Source organism: Anas platyrhynchos, chromosome 4 (assembly GCF_047663525.1).
Source record: "Anas platyrhynchos isolate ZD024472 breed Pekin duck chromosome 4, IASCAAS_PekinDuck_T2T, whole genome shotgun sequence".
Lineage (NCBI taxonomy): Eukaryota > Metazoa > Chordata > Aves > Anseriformes > Anatidae > Anas > Anas platyrhynchos.
The window spans coordinates 19,479,954-19,503,074 of record NC_092590.1 but is presented as its reverse complement, the minus strand read 5'-3'; the positions used below and the strand labels follow the sequence as shown (position 1 = coordinate 19,503,074).

The window sequence follows — 23,121 nt, the reverse complement described above, 5'->3', positions numbered from 1 at the left end:
CAAGTCTTTCTACCCATCCTGGTAAGTTCCCTTGACTTATGCCTCCCTCTGGCTGGGCATAAGGGAGTCTCTTTTTATATCTAGAGGGATCTTCATGTGCAGTTCAGCAGCTGAGGGAGGTTTTCAGCTGCTCCTCTTTGTGAATCCTCTTTTCCCTGTGCTAATGGACATGGTAGGGCCTATCCTATAAGTGCATCCTGGTTGTTTTTTTGTTTGGTTGGTTGGTTTTTTGTCTGTATCTCTACTCCTTAAACCTCAACTTCCCACTCATATATAACACTATACAAAAGTAAATTTCATGAGGCATCTCCTGGAAATCAAGGAGAGTGGTGGGTTGAACTTCCACCCAGAAAAGGTGCACACATCAAAATAGTGTTGCTGAGGGTGTGAGCTTCTTCAGAGAAGAAAATGCAGAATGATGCTGAGAGACCCTAACCAAGGTATTTGCCTCTCATCTGCTACTCAAATTCCTTCTCTTTGCCAGGCAGATTCATGACAGATTCATGTGAAATTTCAGATCTGCCAACAGCTGAGGAACCTTCCTGTTTAGCTGCATTATGTGCACAGAATTTTGTTTTAGGCTCCTAATTGTAAAGACTAGGTGTCTGATGAGATTCTGGAGGAGTCCTAATTTTAAGGTATTTGTCACTTTATTTCTCTCTTTTTCTTTCTTTCTTTTTTTTTTTTTTTCTGGGATGGTGTCATAGTTTGTAGCATAGCTAAGGTTTCTGGGCTGATTGCCAGCATTAAAATATAGTTCCAATATGAGCCAGGCCTGCTTTGTAAGGGTTTTTGAAAGGGTCTGTGGATTTCTTTCAGAGAATGGGCCAATAACTGGTGTTTGATGCCCTGCTGTTTCAATAGGGGACCCAACTGGACCTGCTTTCCACGGTGTGAAGTGCAGAACAGTAAGAAGATCTTTGTTCTGGAGACGTTTATGATGCAGAAATGCAAAATGTGTAGAAAGGAGTGCTCAAAGAGTGCCAGGAATCTGTGGAGCTTTCACCTGGCGCAGACCCCGCTGCCTGTGAGCCGGCTTTTCTGGGGGAATGTGCCCAGAGCCCACGTGGAGCAGCTGGCTCTGCCATCGCTGGTAATGATGGCAATATTTGCTACCCAAAGTTGGGGCGAGATGGCTTTATTTAACCATCTGTTTGCAATAGATTCGCACCGTTTTTTCTGTTATCCACAGATTATTTTATATTCCATATGCCACACTTTGCTGTTCTAACAACTTCTCAAAGGATAGCTATTTTTAGACCTGCAATAATGGATATATGCACGACTCTTCAGCTAGCGAGCAGCTTGTTAGCTCAAACTGGTGCCTGGTGGTTCTTGCATTTCTTATATTTAGCATCAATTATACATTTTGCAGTAGAATATCTGAGATAAAGCAGAAACAGGTGTATAAAACCAAAGGAGGGGTCGAGAACATCTGTTTTTCTCTATTCTTTGCCTTTTCTTGATGATTTTACTCATATTTCAGTGCAAATGGGCAATTTTCTGGACATTCATTGTACTACATCTATTGGCTGCAACATGTCACGTTAGTGCCACTGCTCCATGTTGCATCCTGGTTGTTCCATGAGGACAGCTCTTGTATTCCTAGATGCAAGCCCTGGGTTGAACTTGCCTGCTGTTACTTCAGAGCCCAAAAGCAGTGTGAACTGAGTGCAGCTTGGGCGTGTTGGTCTTCCTGCAGATGTACCGTACAGTCGCACTGCACAGGCTGTGGGAGACATCCAGGATGAGCAAATGGAGTCAGGAGAAAAACGAATAAGCAGTAGGACGCTACTGGCGAGTTCGTGTTTCCAAATTCTCAGGAGGCTTCCCACTTCCTGGCCCGTTCCCTCTGTTGAAGCTGTGGTCTTCTGCAGTCATGAATACCCTGTAATTATATAAACTAGGTTTGTTGGCTTAGTGTGACGCAGCTTACACAGAGCTCTGCAGTGAAATTGAATTGAGCGGGTGACCAGGGGAGCGTTTGCCCCAGCCACCCATAGGCATGAAGAAGTACTGATCAAGAGGAGTAGCTGGTAGAAACGGTTGTCTTATTAAAGACCTTTACCATGTAGCACTTACACAACTTGTGGAAGTGTGTGGCTGCCCTAACGAGGGAGGAGACAGGAGAATACCAACTTTGAAGTGTTGGATGATGGTAAGGATTAGAACAAGAATTAAAACAGGGTCAAAAGTCCAGAGAAGCAATGAAGTAATGCAGTGTTTCCCTAATAGGAGAATTGTTTCTTGTGCATGTCTGTTATAAAGTAAAAGCTTACTCTTAGGGAATCATTCGGTCATCAAAATTACAAAGGTTAAAATTATTTCCCTTCTATGAAAGATTTTCTTTTGCCTTCCAGAGCACTTGATGTTCTCTGGGAGAGGCAATATAGACCATTACATGAATGGATGGCTGATCTGCTCTTACCTAGGTTTTTCTTCAAAAGCACAGGGAATTCCCTCAGCTTCTTCAGCATAAGTGAAGCTTTTTTGTCAAGCTGTCAATGCAAATTCAAGTTGGGTTGGTTTTTAAGGGTGCATAACACAGGAGCAAAATGACCACGATCCCCTGTGCATGTTCTCACTGAGAGCTTAAGATTTTTTTCTATTATAGTTTTATTCTAAACTAGGTATGAGTGGCTTGTTTTATGTGCTCCATGTCCACATGCTGACACCATTTGCTCTGATTTTATTCTTACCTATAGGATCTTTCAAGTGGTGTTTTCCACCTAACACCTTCCCCCCAGCACTTGCCACCTGCTGTCCACCTACTTTCCTTTCTCTGACAGGCAAGAAAGTGTTAAACTCTCTTGTCATTTGTTCTTAAAATCCCAATATTGGAAAACTCTGCCTGTTAAATCGACTGCAGCTAGGAAAAGGAGATGCTTTCCCATCAATAGAAGAAACATTTTTTTAGGGACCATTGAAATCGTTGTAGTGAGACATTTTGTTGCTATTTCACTTCCCAATGGATCTTCCTAATAGCTCTTGTCAAACTAATTCCATCCTAATACATGTAGAACAATGCTCAGAAAGGAGCTGCTGGAGGTGTAACAATACAAGAGATACGGGTCTAGGTTTGAAATCCTTCAGGTGTTTAACTAGGGTGAAAGGATTTCCATCCCTGAAGTGTGAGATTGTCGAAAATTTATTCACATTTACTCTTCAGCTGAGTGCTTTTTAACAAGAAAATTAATAGGAATAATCAGTTATCAGAATAAGGACTTGAAGCCTGTAGACCTGTGATTCACTACCTGTGAATCTGTTGCACGGTTACAGAAAGCCCCTTGCAGAAGCAAATGGGACAGAATGTACGCTTCTAAGAGACTACAGAAAACAAACACGTTTCCTTTTTCATGGGTTAGAAAACTGGCAGACTAGAGGACACTGGCTTGGAGGTGGGAATATCTTTCTCTGAGTTAAACTGTGGGTCCTCTTTGAAAATGGTAAGATTTTATATTCTACAGAAACGTGTTTTTAAAAGGAGGGGAAAGGAGAAATCTGTAATGGCATAGCAGTGTTTTTCTTTCTTATTTCATTAGCTTGTGTAGCTGTGCCAGCACACATTCTAGCCAATCTTTGTTAAAATAAAAAATAATGCTATCATTTGCAGGCAGGTTTCCATATGAACAGAAACAAAGACTCAGTAGCAAGAAGCTTCATCAAATAAGAAAATCTCTTCAAATACTCTGGTAGGTTAAGATAAGTATGTTTTGTTTCTATTCTGTTTTCTGAAAACCTTTATAAATGCATTTTATTTCAGGGAAAGATTTGCTTTAAAAATGTAATCCTTTTTTTTTTTTTTTTCTTAAAAAAAAAAAAGAGAAAAAGTTGGGTTTGCATCAACTTTGAGACACGACTTGTTAAATCAAACCAAGCGAGATACCACTGTGGTAAAATGAGAAAAAAAAAATGTTATACAGTAAGTTCACATTGTGGGTATTATTCCATAAGTTTTCATGAAATGTGCTTTGCTTCTGATGGAAGCCTGAAGCTGTTGTTTTAAGAGAGATGCTCTTTGGAACCTTTCAGGAAATGCTGACCTGACTACAGGGTGTACTTCTATGTAACAAAAGGAAAAAGAAAAAAAAATCTGGCTTTTGCTGGCAAGGAAAACTGGCTTCACTTTTGTCATCAATCAGCTCTGGGTTAAAGAAAGAGGATGCCTCTTGGGTGAACTCTTAAAATTTAACACATTTCTAGCTGAAGAGCTGGTTTTCAAGAGCTAGTGACAGCTGTGGAATAATTGCAGTTAAAACATTCCTAATAAACTACAGTTTAAATCCCAGATTCCAGAAGAATTCATTGAGGAAACTACAATTTCGTGATCACTAATGAGAACTTGCATTGTCTTTATGGCTGTAAATCAGTAGATTAGGCTACTTGTCTGAATTGGGGTAGCTGTTAAAGAACCTGAAAACTTAGATCCCATTTTCAATATGATTTGAGGATCAGAGCTGAAATCTTGGAAACCGAAGTAACTGTGAACAGGTGCCCATTATCACTTGAAAATGTGGCTTGGATTGCTTAACTGAAGGATATAGAAATGTGATGATTTTTTTTTTCCAGAAAATTAAAAATGTATTTCTTCTTACAGCCATTTTACCAAAACTTTGGTTTTGTGGGCGTATGGGAGTTATGGCATTTTCAAAGAGACCCCCAAAATGTGGCATGAAGTGGAAAGTTGAAGCACCAATTTGTTAAGTTAAAACAAAGTAGGCCATCTAAACCTATTGAAGTATTTTATTTCAAAATAGAGTATCATACATGGATACATGTCCTTATTCTCATGAAATTAATTGATCATGAAATTTTCAATTGAGTAAGATAAGAAAGCTCAGGCTTTTCAAAGAATTAGCAGGGGCCTCTTTTCTGATATGTCAAGGAAATGCTAGGTGTTTGACTGAAACCACGTATCAGAACAGCAGTGGTGAGCTAAGTAGGACTCTGTAGCATGTGTTGATTTTATAGCCAGTGCTAACCTGGAGGAGGAAGGAAACGGGGGGCTGACTCAGGGGACTGGTCCCTTCCTGCAGGTCAGTGCTGACCAGACTGATAGAGAAAAGCAGAGCCTGGGGGCTGGTACAGGAATTTTGATAGCTGTTAATGCTGCGTGTTTTAGAGGTGTGCGTAGAGCTTTGCTAATCAGTCTCAACACCAAAGCTGGCTGCAGTTATTTCCTGGCTTCCTTTGGAGTGGAAACCATAGCTGAAGAGCAGTATTAGTTCTTGTCTTGAGGGGTTTTGTTCAGCCTAGGTAACATCCCAAGACATTTCTTCTCTTGCACCCCTTACTTTTCAGTATTTTATCTGAATAAAATACTGACTTACTGACTTTGATACAGCCTGCCTAGGAAACCTCATTTGAAGAACAGGGCTCTGCAGGCCCATGGAAATACAGCAGTAGGCTTGTGGGACACAGATGGCTCTCTTCTGTCCTCCTGTACCACGCTCAGAACAGAGGACACCTCCTCCGTTGCCATCTCTGCTGGAGCTAATGAAGTTCAAGTCCACCATTTAGCATGGTACTATCTTCTCCACAGGTGGTTTCTGACAGGGAGGGCAGGAGAGGATCTCCAGGCCAGACTGGATTGTTCAGGCCCCATAAAACAGCCTTGCTATCTTTCAAGGACTTCTATAAGATAGGGATCGAAGTCATTGTTACTGTACTTTATCACATAACAGCTCCCCTCAGAGCGGTGGACTTTCATTGCGCTTGGCAGCTCCAGCTGCACGGCTAGTCTGGTGGCAGATGAATGTGGGTGTGCTTATACAGCCCTGACTAAAGATAAAATTACAAAACACACACGCTGCTTCTCATTCTGCACCTCGGTCTATCTACTCTAGCTAACTCTCCTGTTTGTGAACACAGCTTACTCACTGGTGTGGCTTAACCCTGGCAGGCACCTTGGTACCACACAGCCTCTTGCTCGCTCTCCCCAGGTGGGAGAAATCAGAAAGGTAAAAGCAAAAATTCATGAGTTGTGTCCCCTCCCAGCTTCGGGTACACCCACAGCCTCCTCACTGGCAAGGCAGCCTGAGTAGTAGAAAAGTCCTTGGTAACTGCAACGGTTAAAAACATCAGTGTGTTATCACCACTATTTTCATCAAAAATCCAAAACACAGCATCATACAAGCCTCTGTGAAGAAAATAAACCCCATCCCAGCCAAAGCCGTGAGAGTAACTAACACAAGTTCATGTATTTTTATCAATGGAGAAAAAGCTCATGCTTAATTAGAAGCATGCTAAATCCTTCACTGGTTTGTGATGCACATCGCAGGTCTGTGCACATGCACGGGGCTCCAGATTTCATCAGTGTCAATCACCGAGCGCATGAGTGTAAACATTACATGTGAAGGAACAGCATTTTTCATGTCCAGACTTAAATGGATAAGCAAAATCTAGTCTATTGCTTGTTTTAATGGCAACATATTAAAAGTGTGTTTTGTGTGTGTGTGTGTGTTTTGGTTTTTTTCTGTGCATCTTGTGCTGACTCTAAGCCAACTCAGAAGCTGTCATATCTTAGTGTTATGCTTAAACTGAGTTTAGTCTTTCTGGAAACCCTCTAAATGCAAAGCAGTTATTAAATTAGATCTTCAAATGAAGTAAATTTAGTGCAGTAAACTTTAGCTGTTCTCTGGCAGCAGGTTGTCCTTCTGTGAGCTAGTTTCCTGCAGAAAGGCTCTGTTCTCGGGCAGCATGCAGCTGCCTGCAGTGTAGCACAGGGCTGTTGCAGCCTGCTGTCTTTGGGGCCAACTGCTCTTCGACACACCTACAAAACTGAGACAGCACTTACTGAAATGAAATGAAATTGAAGGTCATGGTCAGCAGATGCCAGTCTTCCAGCAAAGCTGCACATCTCAGCTGTCCAGCCCAGCAATTAATTTTTAGGGCTGGCAATGGTAAGAGTTTAATTTACTCTCCAAAGAACAAGCATATCTTCAGGCCAGCTCAAACGCATATTTGCCATCTCCATTTTAAGCAAATTGAAAACACTTTTGGAGCTCCTGACTTCCTTAACCTCTGCAGGTCAGAGCATGCTAGGGAGAAATGGTTACTTGGAGAAAAGCCTTTTTCTTTCTGTGCAGCAAGGAAGGACTCTGTGTGAGTCACCGCATCTCTGGAGCAGCAGTGCATGCTTGTCAGCTGTTCTCTGCAGCTTCTCTTTGGGGCTTGACAGGGGATGATGCGTCTGTCACATCGCCCGCTGGGGTTTAAACAGAGCGATGGAAAGTTCCAGATAAGTTTTGCAAACACATCGGGTTCCAAAGGATTTTTTGGCATTTGTGGTCACTTTGTAAGAGGAAGCAGACTGCTATGTTTTCTAGCACTGAGCAGAGCATTTTGCCTGTTTTGCTCTGTTGCAGATAAACACGAGTGAAATGTTACGCATGCCTGGAGAGCCTTGTGATACAAACTGGGCAAAACTGGGGGATTTCTGAAGAAAATGTGGGTTTCTGACTCGTTCTCACAGTTCTGCTGGAGGTGTCCCATAGCACAGCCAACTAACAGTGGTACTGAGAACGTGCAGGCTTCTGTCACTACAAGCTACTGCGTTTAACAGAGGGAGGTGGTGTACTGTGGAAGGGTGTGTGGTGTGCTGTGGTGAAAATCTGAGTGTCTCACGCAAAAATAACTTCCCTAATGCAGACTCCTGCAATTGTTTCTGTGGAAAACAGCCGGGTCTTCAACAGGTAACACTGCTGGAGGAGTGTTGATGCAGTTACTGAAAGGAAAACCCTTCTCTTTTGTAGTAAGTGGTGTTGGTTTGTGGAGATAATTTTAGACATTGGTTCTTTTGGGATGTAGATAGAAATTGAGGTTTAACACTTATATTGTGTGTTGGGTTTTTTGTTTGTTTTGTATTGTTTTTTGCTTTTACTTTAAAATTAATTTCTTTACAAGGAAGAGTGGAAAGCAAGGGTACTTTCACTCCTGTGTCTACATCCACATCAATGCATCCACACACAGGAATAAACAGTCAGGACAGACGGGCCCCAATACTCCTGAGATTTTGTGTTAGAATTAAAGATTACTGAAAAAAAACATATTTCATACTGAAACTATACCATGCTTACTGCTTATAAGAGCAGAATACTTTCATAGTGCCTCTGGATTTCTGTCCTGGACTGTTTTGGGGAAAGAATCCCCTGCACAAACACGGAGACTGCATGCAGGTGGATGATCTAATGCACCAAATACCAGTGGACCTCCAAACTCAGCTGGAGAGGCTTGGCTGTCAGTGTGGTTAGGTAAAGTTACTGCTTTACCTTGGTAAGAGGGAAATGATCAAAATAGCAGCCTGAGGGGCTGCAGTACTAATGCATGTAGAAGTTATAATTCCTGTGTTGTGTTTTTTGTTTGTTTGTTTGATTGATTTTTTGTTTGTTTGTTTGTTTTGTTTTGTTTTTGTTGTTGTTCTGTTTTGTTTTATTTTTTTTAACTTTTAGAGTGAGGAGCATATAGGTGTATCTTGAAGGTAAACCCAGCTACTACTCGTTTCCTTCACAAGAGCAGAGCATAGCGTTTCCATTGCCAGTCATCGTTTTGAGGGTTTCTTGGTTTGTTTAAGATTGTTTCTAAGAGTTGTGGCACCTGATTTGCGAGATGATTGGATTGTAATTGTTAATTATAGAGGGGAACAGTGCAATTGTCTTCCTGTGGGTGTAGTTAGACGCTTTTCTCTCAGAGATTACAGGTGGCAATGAATGTAAGATTTTCTATAATTAGCTCTGGAATCAGATTAAGAAATAAAGGTTTTTACCTTTAAGTTAGCTACTGTCTTCTGGTAACATTTAGCTTTTAACAATTTTAGTCAGCATTTTGATTCTGGATGCAATTTCTTAGCAATGTTTTATTCCTCTTTCAAGTGTACACAACACTTGGAAACCAGGTATTAGGATTTTTAGTGGTTTGTTTGGTATTTGTGAGCGTCAGCTCATGGCGGGGCGGGCAGTGGTACAGTTTTTAACAGGTGACAATAAATAAAGACTACAAAGGTGTATCCAGTCAGTTTAACAGACTGGCTCTTCCCTTTATGCAGCATTTTGTATAAGTCGTCCCTGGGCAAACAACAAAGATCGGATGCCATGGACTGAGCAGTAGTGAGAAATCATGATTTGTTAATGACAATCATTTCTTCTCGCATTCCCTCCACATGCATCTTAGACACTGGTGAGAGTAGATTTTAAGCCCTGTGACACGTTCCCTGGTGATGAGTGGATTGAGTTTCTGCCTGCTTGGGATGGTGGCATAGGCGCAATCTTGTTTCTAACATTTAAAGCAGATTAATTTGTCTGCAGTGCTATGCGCAGTCCTTGTAATTAGAAAGCTCAAGGCAAATGCCAAGTGGCTGCAGTAATTTTTCGTAAGGCATTTAGTCTGGGTGAAACATCTGTTTCCTTCTCCCTGCGGCTCATTTTGGTGGTTAGTATGATTCTAGTGAAATCTCACCGTGACGCGTGCTGCTGTTCAGCGAGGACCTTTCAAACACCTACATGGAAACTAATTGCAGCTTCTGCCATTCACCATCTCTTTAAAAAAAAAAAAAAAAAATCCAGAAGTTTTGTTTTCTAAAATGGCAATTGCTAGTCTCAGTTAAACCTGTGATGGAAAGCTGTGGCAGAAGGTACGTAAAAACATGGAGTTATTTGGCGTTGTCCATGCCATACATGCTGAGAGACTGTTGTCTGCAGATATGACTGTTCTTCTGCCATCTGTTTCTGTCCTCAACATGAAGAGTAAGGAGAGTGCAGAGCTCAGAGGGGAGAAGCCTATGTAAAGATAAAATGTTTATATTTTTTTGAGTCTCTCTTCTGCATGAATTCATGCTTTGGTCTTTTGAGTGCCAAAAATTCAGGCTTGAAACATGCTGTTTTTTATGAGCAGAGATAAATTTCCTGTACCTCCATAGTCCATTAAAAATCCAGATGCTGGTGAGTAACAGTAGTGGGTACGTGCCATCCAAAATTTCAGACCAATTTTCCTAATTTTTGCCACTCCCTGTGGCCGGGTGCCACACCCGCCGCTGTACAGACCAGTTTTCGTGGTGCTTGCAGCGGGGACAGAACCTGCTGCTTCGTTCAGGTCGTTTTTGGGACCAGGCTCCCTGACACACATGAAAAGCACCTCTGTGAGCCAGGCTGACCTCTGGCTGGGCTAGCAGGTTGAGCTGAGGTTGAAGCTGTTTTGGCAAACAGAGCCTTTTTTAGAATTAATGTTCTTTTCCTTGGCTATCAGACTAACCCCTGTGTGTTTGTTAAAGCTCCTCTTTGCAAACAGACTAATACTACTCAATGCAGCTGACTGCTGTCAAATACAGAGGTGTTTTTGTCAGCTCCTGGAAAAAAAACTGTGATTTCATTTTGTCTCCACTTCATCTCAGGCTCGCTCAGTTGGTGTGAGACTGTAGGTCTGGCGAAATCAAGAGGATGGTTGTTAGGAGGAGTTTTCCCATCCCTGGCTTGCTGGTACTGTCTGCGCAGCTGAGATGCCGCAGCCGTGACCACCTTCAGTGTTGACTTCGGCTGCTTTTTTTGGCACTGGCGCGGATGGGGGCTGCTTTCACAAGCACGTCTCTCAGATAGCACAGTACAGTAGCATCTCTATATTGAAGTATCAATCGCAGTCTGTAAAGCAGCATCTCCAAAGCCACCAGTCCAACTTAATAAGACAGCTCTCGCAATAGAGGGCAAGAAATGAGTGCTTGTTGTTAGGACGCCTCCAGTTGTGGGGGCAAAATCCCCCTGGAGGAGGTAGAAATACCCATGGCGTGAATTTCTTGTTATGACAATGCTGCTTCAAAGGACAGAGTAGCTCAGTTAATTTATTGTCCCACAATGTGTTTAAGATGCTTCAGTGATGGGTAAGATTACAAACCAGAAAACTAGTCAGGAAAAAGAGTCCCCTAAAGAGAGACCCAGTATGTTTGAGCAAATACAGCTATACGTGCACATATATTTTAAGGTCAATGTTTGAAGAGCTCTTCACCCAAAACCTGAATCCGATGCTGCTTATAGAAATGAAATTGTGTGTTTATCTAAGCCATTGGGATGTAATTTCAGTTTAGGCCATGTTAGCACAACTAATCCTTTCAGTGATGTTCAGCTTCTGCCAATTCAGTCAATGGACTAATTGTGTGAACTGAAGCATACAAGCACAGCAGTGCTTTATGTACTGCATCTCACCACTTCCTGACCCTGTCTCACTGCACACTACCTTCTTGCAGTCCTCTAGCCAGATCTGTTGTAGAGTTAGTACTGCCCAGCTTAATTTCCGTGCTCTGACAAGCTCCTTTACGTTGCAGGAGGCCAACTTTTATAGCGCATCCATAGGAAGCGTCTCCACTACAGCCTTTCACTGCGCAGGAGGCAGACTGAAGATGTAGGCAGCTGGCAAATGTGAAAGCAATGAAGAGGTGTTGTGAGGTTGACAGTGCTTTTTATAGTACGCGCGTTTTCTGGGAAGGACATAAGAAGGGAGATAAACAAGAGATGATTGTGGCAAGCTGAGAAGCAGCTGTAGCAGACCAAGATGTTCCAAACAGAAGATCACTGCAAAAAGGTAAGGATGCCAACCTCGTCCTGTCCTTTTTCCTGCTGCTTGAATATTTTCTTCAACATCAGCAAATCTTCCTTTGAAAACACTGATGTTTTCTGGAGAATCCTGTAAAGACTAAATAGCCATCCAGCATTATTTTGAGAAAAATAGTGCTAGTATATTTGTAGCTTGCTCTAGTCCCCTCCATTCCTCCTCTATTTTTTTAAGTAAATCTTCAGACTGCTAAAATATTGATAATAGCTAAAAGATCAGGAGTATCACTGGATAATTGCTGCATACAGAGTAATAGGCCAGCAAGACACTGAAGTTGATAAAAAGTCCTACAGAAGTCTTTGACTCGACACTAGAAATAACTCTGAAAAGCACGTGCATTGTTAGATAAACTGTTTTTACCTAGGGGTCTGCCAGAAAGGATGTCTGACTAATGAGGCTACAGATCTCTGTTGCAAAAACCTGTCATAATGGCATGCAAGCATCCAAGAGGAGACTGGGGAGGGCTTAATTTGATTGTGTTCGAGTCTAACTATACAGTCTCACAGTGTAATCTAGGATGTTACTCAGCTCTGCTCTAAGTCTACTGTCAGACAAATAAATGAAGAAGTTCCTTTCATAGGTCCGGACTTGTGCCAAAACTGAGGGATTTTGAAAATCCCACTGGTAGTGTTGTCAGCATAATTGTTTTAATGTAGCTTATGTCTAGATCAATATTGATGTTAAGTCGTCTAATTTTTCTTTCCTGTTTTTAACTGTACTCAAGGAAGTCACATTAAAAAATAATAATAATAAAAAAGATTATGTTCAGAGTTTTGGCTTTCCTTATTTTTAACAATGCCTAAGCTGATTTTCCCTAAACTTCCTCTTTTGTCTTTACTCCTGGGCAGAGAGCATATATGGAAAACAGAGTAGTACCAGGCGTTGTTGCAAGACCTTTTTAAATGTTATGAGAAACCAAAGAGGGCCTTAAAATGATGATATAGTCTGCAATGATGACAGCCAGCTGGATAGAAACAAAGCTTCCCCTGATTTTGAGTAAGACTTGATCTGAGTGCTTCTGAAAAACCCTGCATCTAGTTCCTTGTGTTTATAGGAGCACCTGGGAGGATATGTCAGACTGAAGCAGAATTTCAGCAATTGGCCTTGATAGGATCCTTTCTTTCTGTATTGTCGCCTGTTAAAAACCTTGCACTCACACACACCAAACAAAATACCTGGTTTGCAATTTGTAGACTCTACTAGGAGCTAGTTCTAGAAACTGGAATTGCTGCTCCAGATCAAGCTTCGTGTATTTGAACAGGACCACATTTGCCACCTGGTGCTTTGGAAGAACATGCCTGGAACCTGAAGCATGTTGTATATCTGTGGGACACCCTGCCTCCAAAATGTGTGCGCTCCAGGAGCTGAGAGCTTGGAGGGCCAGCATTGCTCAGATGAGCTGAGAGGCCTTAGCACCTGACTGGGAAGTAACAGATGATGACTTCCTGGTATTCCTAAAGCATGACAGACTCTGAGGCCTGGTCATGTTGTTAAAATGAAGCGCGTGCATGCAGGATTGTCTGCACAAGGGTCTCAGCACCTCCTGGATGTTAGCACGAGCACCTCATAGCTCTGAGATCCACCAGAGCAGTTGAGAAATGACAGTAAATCCTTAGGATGCTCTTGACAGTGCAGACTGACTGACCAAATTCTAACATGTCTGAATGCCTGTCCTTGTCATTTGTCTTCCAGGTCCTCAGGCTCCATCAGACACCAGCAGAGCACATTGCAGCAGTGCAGGTGTTACCATGAGGATCAGGAGGTGTCCTGCCTGCTCTGCAGCTTGTCTTCTGGTCCTGCTAGGTAAACACCAGAGAGAGCCCAAAATGCGGGCAGAGCACCCATTTTAAGAGAGCTGACAAGCCAGTTCCTGTCCATACATGCATCTGTGGAAGAGTACTCCAAATCCAGGGGCCTCTGTGGCGCTGCATGGATGGAAGAACTGTTGCACCTCTTGGCTTAGACTCTGCTTTTTGAGAAATGATGCTCCGACGAGGGTTTATTATATTTCTCCCCCGACTCGTAGGCCTGCTGGTGGTGGCCTGTTGCTCGGTGTCTATCGTTTACATGTTGGCTTGCACGCCCAGGGGTGACAACGAGCAGCTTGCCTTGCCCAGGGTGCACAGCCCGACTGCCAAGGAGGGTTACGAAGCTATTCTGCAGGAGCGAGAAGAGCAACACCGCAACTACATCGTCAGCTTGAAGAAACAAATTGCCCAGCTGAAGGCTGAGCTCCAGGGCAGGAGCGAGCAGCTTAAGAACGTGCAGGACCAGTTCCCAGACCCCTTGGATGTTCGGCTTGACCCTGGTAACCCAGGGAAGGCCCAGGCTAACCTGCTGGCTTTCCTCCGTTCCCAGATAGACAGAGCAGAGGTGCACAGCGGCGTTAAGCTGTCCACAGAGTACGCGGCTGTGCCCTTTGAGAGCTTTACCCTGCAGAAGGTGTACCAGCTGGAGACGGGGCTGACGCGCCACCCAGAAGAGAAGCCCGTGAGGAAGGACAAGCGAGATGAGCTGGTGGAGGTGATCGAGTTAGCTGTTGGGAGTCTGAACAATCCGGAGGGAGACAGCAACGCAAAGCACCGCGTGTACACAGCCTCGGACTTCATTGAAGGTTTGTGCACAGACAGAGGGTTGGAGGCCACATGCGTGGTGCTGCTGAGGGGGTGTGGTGTGGCAGCACACGTGTCTGGGACGGTGTTAGTGCTGTAAGCCAGCGAGGCTGCCTTGGGCACAGCTGCAGAGCACCAGCTTTTCTAGGGAGCTGGAATTGGGGACAACAGAGCCTGTCAGTCTCTCGTAGTGACCACCACCTTGTGCTTTGGGTTCTCTAGTCATGGTCACTTCAGAGCTGACAAAGCAAGGAATAAATCGCGGGCTGTAATCCCGCCTCTGTCACCAGTGTTAAGGTTGGCACTTCCAGTTCAAACCCAAACTCCGGTGTTGCCCTCAGTCCACCTTCACAATTCCACCCGAGGCAATGGGGTCATGGTGAGACAGGTTTTGAGGGCAGCAGCTGAGGAGCTCGGGAACTCAGCTGATATCACCTGTAGCCTCAAAAGGCTACGGAAACCTGAACCTTTACAAGGAATCTCCCATACCGGGGGTGGATTCTAAACTGAGCCCTTGGATTCGTACTTGAGGTGACACGTGGCTTACCCATTCAGCGGTGAAGTAACTGAGAGGGGGGAGTCCTGCACGTGGCTCAGAAGCCTTTCAGTTCTGCAAGGAGTTAAAGAGACACTCGTACATACGATACCGAGGCAGTCAGTGTGGATTTTTAAAGTGCCACCTCTAAAAACAACCAGTTTTTACATCCTGCCTCCTGTCCCTCTGTCTGAAATGCCTACTTGTTTCCAGCCAGGTGCTTTCTCCTAGCCAGAGGCACCAGATGTATTCCGGGAGTTGTGAAGTCTGAGCTCTGAGTTAACAGGACAGGGATGTGTGCAGCAGAAACATATAGGACAAGATATCACAGATCTTGTTTCCAAGGGCTCACGACTGTTTCTTAGCGACTAAGAAAGCTTACATCTTGTCTTGTAATATGGCCGTCCTAGTTTCACTTCACGGGAACTGTTACGTTCCCTGTTTGTTGTTCAGTAATGTTGTCTGTGAGAGATTTGATCTAGCTGAGTTTAACAGAGGAGGAGAAACTTGTCTTCCTGATCCCGAGATGATCTTGCTGCAGACTCGGAGGGCTTGTAGGTAAGACACCCACCTTTTACGGAATGGCTGCTTTGTGCTGAACACAAGCCCCTGCGCGTATCCCAAATGACTGCCGATTCTGCTGTGGATTGTTCTCTTCACCTAGCTTTAATGAACAGAGCAAGATGCATCCTCCACGTGATGACCGAACTCGTGCTGTTGTGCAGTGGCCAGGTGTTCCCGGCTGCTCTGCGTGTTTTTGGTGACCGTGGTGTGCATAGGAGCAGATTCCTGAGGCCGTGCCAGGTCACACCTGCAGGTGGGCAGGTGCCTCCCACAGCCTGGGAACGAGTTGGTCAGATGGAGGCTCTGCTGAGGCAGGTCCTGGCTCTCTTCTGGTCCCAGAATTTCTTCCATGCCAGCCAAATTCTTCTTGCTCAGAGATGGGACAAGGGCATGGGCGGAGAACTGGGAAGTTCTCCTGTCTCCTAGTAGCTGAGTGCAGCACGGGGCTACTTGCTTCCAGTCTGCTTCCTGCTGCCTGCTCAGTTTATCATTTCAAAATATTGCCACTGTTTATTATAGGAGCTGTCGTCATACTCTGAGGATCTGAACAAGCACGTATGAGTGCTTGGCACCAGTTGCTTCACAGGGAGAAGCTGAGGAGAAAGGAGGAGACATTTCTTGCTGTACATTGCTCAATATTCCCCTGAAGTTACCTTTCTCTTAGAGCCTGCCTTTATGCACATGCAACCCAGGGGCTTTGCCTGCTTACCAGTGCTGTCCTTGAGGAACAAGGCAGAAACTGGTGTGCAGGCAGGCATGTGGAAAGGATGTGCGCTGCAGCTCTGCAGTGCTGGCTTTGTGGTTCACTAATTGCCTCGTTGACTTTCACATTCAGTAATGAGCGAATTCAGAAGGAGGGAACCTCGCCTGCAACTCGGTGTGAGTTCAAGAAACCTTCCTTGTGTCCTCCCCTGCAAGGCAGGTGCCTCTGTAAATGAAAGGTAACAAATCCTCATTCTTACTCAGCTGTGCAGACTGATTTGTTTGCAAACGTAGGGATCCACGCATTCAATCTGGACACAAAGAGCTGATTTGGCAGAAGATTTCCCTGCAGAGTTGCTTTGGAAGTTTGTCACCTCTTGGCAGTCTTTCCCTCATCCTCCATTCTCCAAGAACAGCAAAAACTGCAGATCAAAGCACAAAACAAATCCATTGCGTTGTATATCATGCGGAGAAGAGAGAGGGGTTCCAATTCTGCATTTCACGTATCAGTTGGACTCAAAACTTGCTTTGGAGACAACCCCTGTGTAACAAGTTAGTAACAGGCTGGATTTCGTGGCAGCTTCTGGCTGCTTCGCACCAGTTGAGCAACACAGCAACCATGAGTGGTGTTACCCAGCCAGCAGAGCCAGATGTTTCCATTTTCTAGAGCTGCCCTGCATAGCTGGAGCTTTCTGGGAGATGTGCCCCAGTTCTGCATTGGAAGTAATAACACTTAACCCTCTTTTTATCATCCAGCTGCTTTAGAAACAACAGCACACATGAGCTGCATGTGTCCCTTATGTCAAAGGTGGGGTTCCCACTTTTGCCTTCAGGTGGGACAGGTGGAGGGATGACACAAAAATCAGGTAATCGTGGTCAGAGATGGATTCGAAACCTGAACTGCTGCTGTTGATGTGAGACTTCTCTGTTTCTACCCAGTTCAGCAAAGCCTTTGACACTTGCTTTAGTCCTCTTTGCTTAAGTGTGCTGCTGATCCTGACTATTACTGGCATATCGAATGATGCAAGTAAACTGTGTTTGCTTGAGGCTCTTGTGTGGATCTCTTTATTCTTGTGGCTCGCACCTGATGCCTGCCATCACTTTTTCAGTGCTAGCTCATTGCTAACATGTACCAATAGGCAGAGCGATGGTGTGCTGCAATAAGCTTCATTAGGGTCTGTATCTCTTTTTATTTTCTCCATTTTGTACCTTTACTCTTTGCAGAGTACTTCGGTATTCTTCAAGTTCTTACATTTAAGGAGAAATATTTTGTCTCTGTGGCTGTGATCCCTAAAAATAAGTGTTGTATCCTCTGCAGTTTATAGATGAAACTACTCGTGTGTGGGAATTAGACTGTGACCTTACTACCTTACATCTGAGCTAAACTCCTTCTCAGCAGATCTGCAGTTACGTGAAATTTGGCTAGGCTTCTCAGACAGTTCTCCTTCCAGGAGTAATAGCTGACACGTGGTGGAATTTTCCATTTTTTCTCACTCAAAACCAAGAGAGCCACACCTTCTCCCTGGAGCCTGAACCATATCCATCTGGCTGCTGCTCTGCTCCACTTTTCTGTTCACAGAGGCACTTGGGCTGTCCAGCTGCTCTGAGCCTCCCCTCAGCCACCTCGTTCTCGTTCCTCCCACTTCTACACCACGTTCACAGGTTTTCTGCCACGAGGAGTTACTAAGAAACAACATGGAAAAGATCCTAAACAGGCAAAGGATTGTTCTGCTTCCAGTAGAAAGCCAGTTGCTCAGTGGGCAGAACAGCAGGTCTGATCATTAATTTATGTAAATTGCAGCAGAGCTGTTATAGATTTGGAAGTCATTAATTTTCTCAAAGACGGAGGTAATAATTTGAAGACTCTGAAAAGCCTGAGCAGTGTTACAGAAGTGAATGTAATCGCTGTCTGAGGATACTCTTTCACAATAGGAGCAGTTCCAATAAAAAAAAAAAAAATCTGTGGATTGCTTCAGAAATACCCTGTCACAGCCCTGTCAAATATGCTGCATCATGAGTTTTCTACCTGGAGTGTGTGGCAGTCTAGCGACTGGAATGTTAAATGAGGTCTGAGACAAATGAGGAGGAGTGGCTTCGCCTTCTCAAATTGTCAGGTACTGGGGATGGGCTACCTGAGGCAGTTTTTCCCAGGAAGAAGACAGGGAGAAAGGATGATGCTCTCTCTCCCCTGAAGGATAAGATGCTGTATTTCTCTCTCTGGAGAGGGAAGACCACTGCAGTATTGAGTTATAAAGGGAACAGTGAATACTGATAAATCCTAAAAGTGGTTCCTACAGCATCCAGCAGAATATCAGCAGTGAGCACCGTTCCAGGGACTGTTTCTATTGGCAGTGGAAGACCATGAAACCTATGGTCTGTGGAACTGAGGCTAAAATTGGCATTCACTGAACAGCGTTTTGATAAGATTGCATGACTGTGTGCTAGCTCTCACTTCCATATAGGTCTCTGAAGCTTGTCTGCCTGCCCTGATGAGTAGAGATTGGGTATTTCCATTTCTTCAGAGTGCCCTAGGAATTGCTGTTCCAAAGACTTTATATTTACTGCTCTTTAGTCAGTCCTTCAGCCCAAGTCTCTTTTATTTTGCTCTTACTTGTCCTTTTGCTTCATGTTAGGGCTAGTTTCTGCTGACCCAGGGCTTCTGGGCACTTACCTTTTTATATTGGGTTTCTGCAGGCTTTTTTTCTTGCCTCTGAAAGGAGCAGTGCAAATCCTGAAACACAGCTGCTGTAATGAAAGCAAGAGGTGGTTGATTAATCTTCTTTTGCCCATAGTGAACATCTAGCCTTTCCAAGGTACTCTATTTTCAGGAATAACCTTTTCAGGAAAGGTTTTTTATTGTTGTTCTTGTTTTCAGAGCCTTTTTCTTCCCCTCCTTGTAGTTGATTTATTAAACTTGAGACTGTTTGCATCTTTGAGTGATGTAAAAATTCCCAATGGCATAAGTGAAGCCGTGCCTTCGGAAATGGAAAAAAATCTTGTGAAAAGCAGGATGTTCTGCTGGGTGAGTCCCCACAGTGACTCAAGGCATTCAGGCTCATTTCCAGGGCTTGCTGTCTGACCTTGGGCAAAGCACTTTGTTCCCTGTTTCTAAAAAAGATGCATAACTTTTTGTCAGTTAAGGTGCTTATCCTGTAAGAAAGGAAAACAAGAGGTGTAAATGTGAACTGAGAGCAGCTGTGTTTAATTACGTGCATTAAACCCACATACAGTTCTCTTTAAGATAAAATGTTAGGATTATAAACTCCTGGGTTATCACCTTGCACAAAGAAGCCTTGCCTTCACCTAGGTTGCTTCTCTTCAGCTGTACTAGAAATCTTCAACCGGAACAGGACCGAGGTGTTGGAAGAAGCCCCTGCTGATGTGTGCGTAGCACTAGGAGGGGACCCTTGGGTCGCCACATGCAGTGGGCTTTAAGTTGCCTCTTGTTTGGCAAAGCTCCCCTCATTCCTCTAATACAACATATATCTCTGGGGAAGAGGTGCTTCTGGGCTCATTGTTTCTTGGCTGGAATAGGAAGGGATGTAGAAAAGAGTTTGAGATGTTGCCTGGTAGGTATTAAGTTGGTTAACTTAATTTGGATCTTTGTTGTTATGACAAATGTTAATTCACCATGTCAAACATAAAACATTCCTATCCATTTCTCTCTGGAGAAAACGCAAATAGATTTATTTTGTTGTTTGTTTAGCTTAATAACTTTTAGTCAAAAGGCTATGTTACCCTGCCACAACACAAACTTCCTTGGCAAGACCTGTGTTCAAAAACTGTAAATGAGTGCACCCAGCCATACACTCAGATCGGCAGCAAGCTTTCTGTCAGAATAAGCGAGAGAGCTGAATTGAAAGCCGCGGTTTCCATTCTCTGACCACCAGGAGGAGGAAATGCATGGACTATTTGGTCACCATTCAGATGTTCTCTAGTGCAGGTTCAAGTTCAGTAACAGATACAGTTTATGGTCGGTACCTTGGGCAGACTGTATAGAAAAGACTGGGGGGAATCAAGAGCACAGTTTTACAAGATTGGCAGCAAAATAATGATGGATCTGCTATCTCATTGCATTCATCTGCTATGCTCAAGGAATGGAGCATTTGTTGAATAAGCTTCTTTTAAAAGTAAAACACAAAGGCAATAACAGATCATTTTTCTGCATATAATAACTAAGCAGCTGAAGTCCTCACTTAAGACTAAACACTTAGACAATGGTAGTGAAGATGAGGCAGTCCACAGAACTTGTGCTAGATAAAACCACACCTCATGAATCTGTTGGATGGTCTGGGCACACCGATGTAAGACCTACAATGCAAGTTGAAGAGCTTGTATCACTTGGCCGTTCAGAGGAGACGAGGAGACTTTGACCTTGACTGCCACAAGAAATTTTTGCAGAGCCAATGATCAGGTCAGACACACAGGAATGTTATACATCAAGGAATAACTATATTATCAATAAAGATGGAGAAAAAAAAAAAAAAAAAAGCTATTGTTTTGATTAATCTGTTCTTCATAACCGGGTGAGAAGGGAAAAAAATTAATCAAGCTGAGGCATTTTCTTCCAGGCACATTCTCCCTGAATTTCTGAAGAGATAGAAAGCAATGCTATCACGCTATTCCGCTGATGAAGCTGTGAGTATTTTTACAGCAGGTGTAACTACTTAGAGCTAGCATTTCATTTTTCCTTCTTAAACCTAGTGGATCTAAGAAAAAGCTGTATGCACTGCAGGCCCTGAAGCATCATGTCGATCAGATAAAATCTCTAGCCTTTTTGCCAACCACGTCATGTTTGACGTATTGAGAGAGGGAGTTAGGAGAATCTTATCAAGTAGAGATAGAGCACTGACAGCATTAAACTAGGATGCTACTTAGTGTCAGTGTCTTTGCTAACTATGGTGCATTGTGCAAATTAACTAAAGCAAGAATCCTTGGGCCCCTTACCAAGGGTAATCCCTTGATAAGAGTGTGAGCCTGTCTTAAGAAACTGGCAGAAACTGGCCCTGCGGATGGACAAGAGCCAAGGAGCAACTGAGTCTGCGCAGAGACAAGAGGTCAACTAGCAGTGACAAGGAAGAGTCATCAACCTTCATCCCCACGACCCCTTATGACCACCACCAGGAGACACTGCGCAAGCGCAGATGGGAAGAGTTTATGGAAATGACTCCTTGGAACTAATTTTAATATGAAGCGGGGACAGGTTATGGATATGTATAGGCGTACTGTGAAACTTCAAGCATATACAACTCTTTGTTGCATATAAGCAAGGCAAGTTGCTGCATCAGGTGCACACGATTTTAATGGGACTACCCCCATGCTGCCCATACCTACTTTACAATCTTACTGACTCTAGAGTCTGTTTTCCACAAGCCAGTATCAGAATAGTATTCCAGGAGGACGTGACCGTTCCTTTTATGGTTCGTGCTAGCTCTCAGCGTGGGACTAATTTCACTCATGGAATGTGTTAAAAGCTCATTCTATATAGGAAATAAATACATCCAAAAGCACTGACCACCATAGGAAATCCTGTCCAGAAACATGTCTGCAGACTTCCCTTACCTTGCCACCTGCTCTGATGCAGCAGCTTAGCCACATCTGCAGTTTCTCTGAGCAGAAGGTGCAGAGCACCTCCCAGAAATGAGGAAATTAATGTGTTGATCTGGAAATTGCTTTTCTGAGAGATGGCTTCGTTGCTCATGCTACAGAGGCAGGTTGCCTTTCGCAATGTCTGCATCGCCATTACCATGCGTGCTGTGTGCTGGGGTGGAGGCTGCATGCCTGCAGCATGCCGTTGGGTCAGTCTGTAAGCTAAGGACAGTTTGTCTGCTGGGTTATACCGTGTGTGAGCAAATGGTAACCTTCGGGGGTTTGTCACTCAGCCAAGGCTAGGAGCATGCTCGCCAGAATACCAAATGAGTCCCGCAGCCCAGGCTGTGTTGCTGCCAGAGTGACTGCCTCCTCCAAATGACAGCAAATTGCATACTGTTTTAGTGGTAAATGTCTCGTGCCTCTGCTGCTTTTTCAGCTCAGGGGTAACACATTAAGACTGCATCCTTCCCTCCCCTACCCCAGAGCCCGTCTTTAATTCAAAAACTTCTCTATCTTGTCTTCACACAGGGATCTACCGCACAGAAAAAGACAAAGGCACGTTGTATGAGCTGACTTTCAAAGGAGACACGAAACATCAGTTCAAGAAGATCGTTCTATTTCGGCCGTTCGGTCCTGTAATGAAAGTCAAAAATGAAAACCTCAATATGGCTGACACACTTATCAATGTCATTGTGCCCTTGGCCAAGAGAGCCAGCAAATTTCGGCAATTCATGCAGAATTTCAGGTGGGTCTCTGTTCCAGCGCTGCCTCTGTTTTATCTTGCTTATCTTACTTGCAGATTAAGATGCAATTTCAGGAATTACCAAGGCCTCCCTTGGTAAAAGTTATGCTACTTTTACATAACATCTCACCGTGCCATTAAGAAATCATTTTTGAGATTATAGAGACTGAAAGGCATCTGGTGCTTAATGCACTGTTTATCAGTAAAAGCAATTGTATTTCAGTCATCAGGGTTTCTGACTTGCATGTACCTGGCTTTTGTGTCTAAATCTGTTTTTTTGGGGCACACGCTATTATGTGGCACTTGTAAGGATATTCTGCCATTAGTAGCAGAGGAACATTTTGAGTGGGGAAAAAATGGAATTTAGTGCTCCCAGACACTTTGCCAGGCCCTGTTTGAGAAAGAGATTAAGGCAATCAGAGGCAGAAAGGAAATGTATTTGAAATTCAGGATAGTTACTTTTAAACTTCTTTTCTTTTTCAGCGCAGAGGTGCTGTTTGGAGGGAAAACTTAATCGAGATATAGTTTCACATAGCTGCCCAGAAAAGACTGTCTTAGCAACAGATACTGACTCTTGCAATGGGATTTGTTTTGCTAATTACAGCCACCTATAAATAGGCTCCTTGTCTAAATTAGCCATCTGATAAATGCTTTTTTGGGGATGAGAAAAATCACCCTCTGGTCATGCTGATCTCTCTGCTGATGATAAGAGAAATCTTGCTGACTAAATATTGTGCAAGTGAGGCATGATGTCTATTGCTGGTCCAGATTGGTTGTACCCT

The 23,121-nt window shown here is 43.7% G+C and overlaps 1 protein-coding gene across 7 annotated transcripts in view; it reads left to right on the top strand.

Annotated features, from left to right (window-relative positions):
* The window catches only part of CSGALNACT1 (chondroitin sulfate N-acetylgalactosaminyltransferase 1), a 48,663-nt gene that overhangs the window by 19,028 nt on the left and 6,514 nt on the right, over window positions 1–23,121 (top strand). For 2 of the 7 annotated variants that reach the window (XM_013104696.5, XM_038178563.2), the window contains exons 3-5: window positions 11,306–11,562; window positions 13,285–14,206; window positions 22,126–22,342. In XM_013104696.5, coding sequence (XP_012960150.1) covers window positions 13,573–14,206; window positions 22,126–22,342 — 851 coding nt within the window. In that variant the 5' untranslated portion in view covers window positions 11,306–11,562; window positions 13,285–13,572. Of the gene's footprint in view, window positions 1–3,427; window positions 3,447–3,613; window positions 3,693–7,367; window positions 7,450–11,305; window positions 11,563–13,284; window positions 14,207–22,125; window positions 22,343–23,121 lie in introns of those variants that run through there. The other 5 variants (XM_072037134.1, XM_072037138.1, XM_072037137.1 and 2 more) reach the window with 5 other exon arrangements.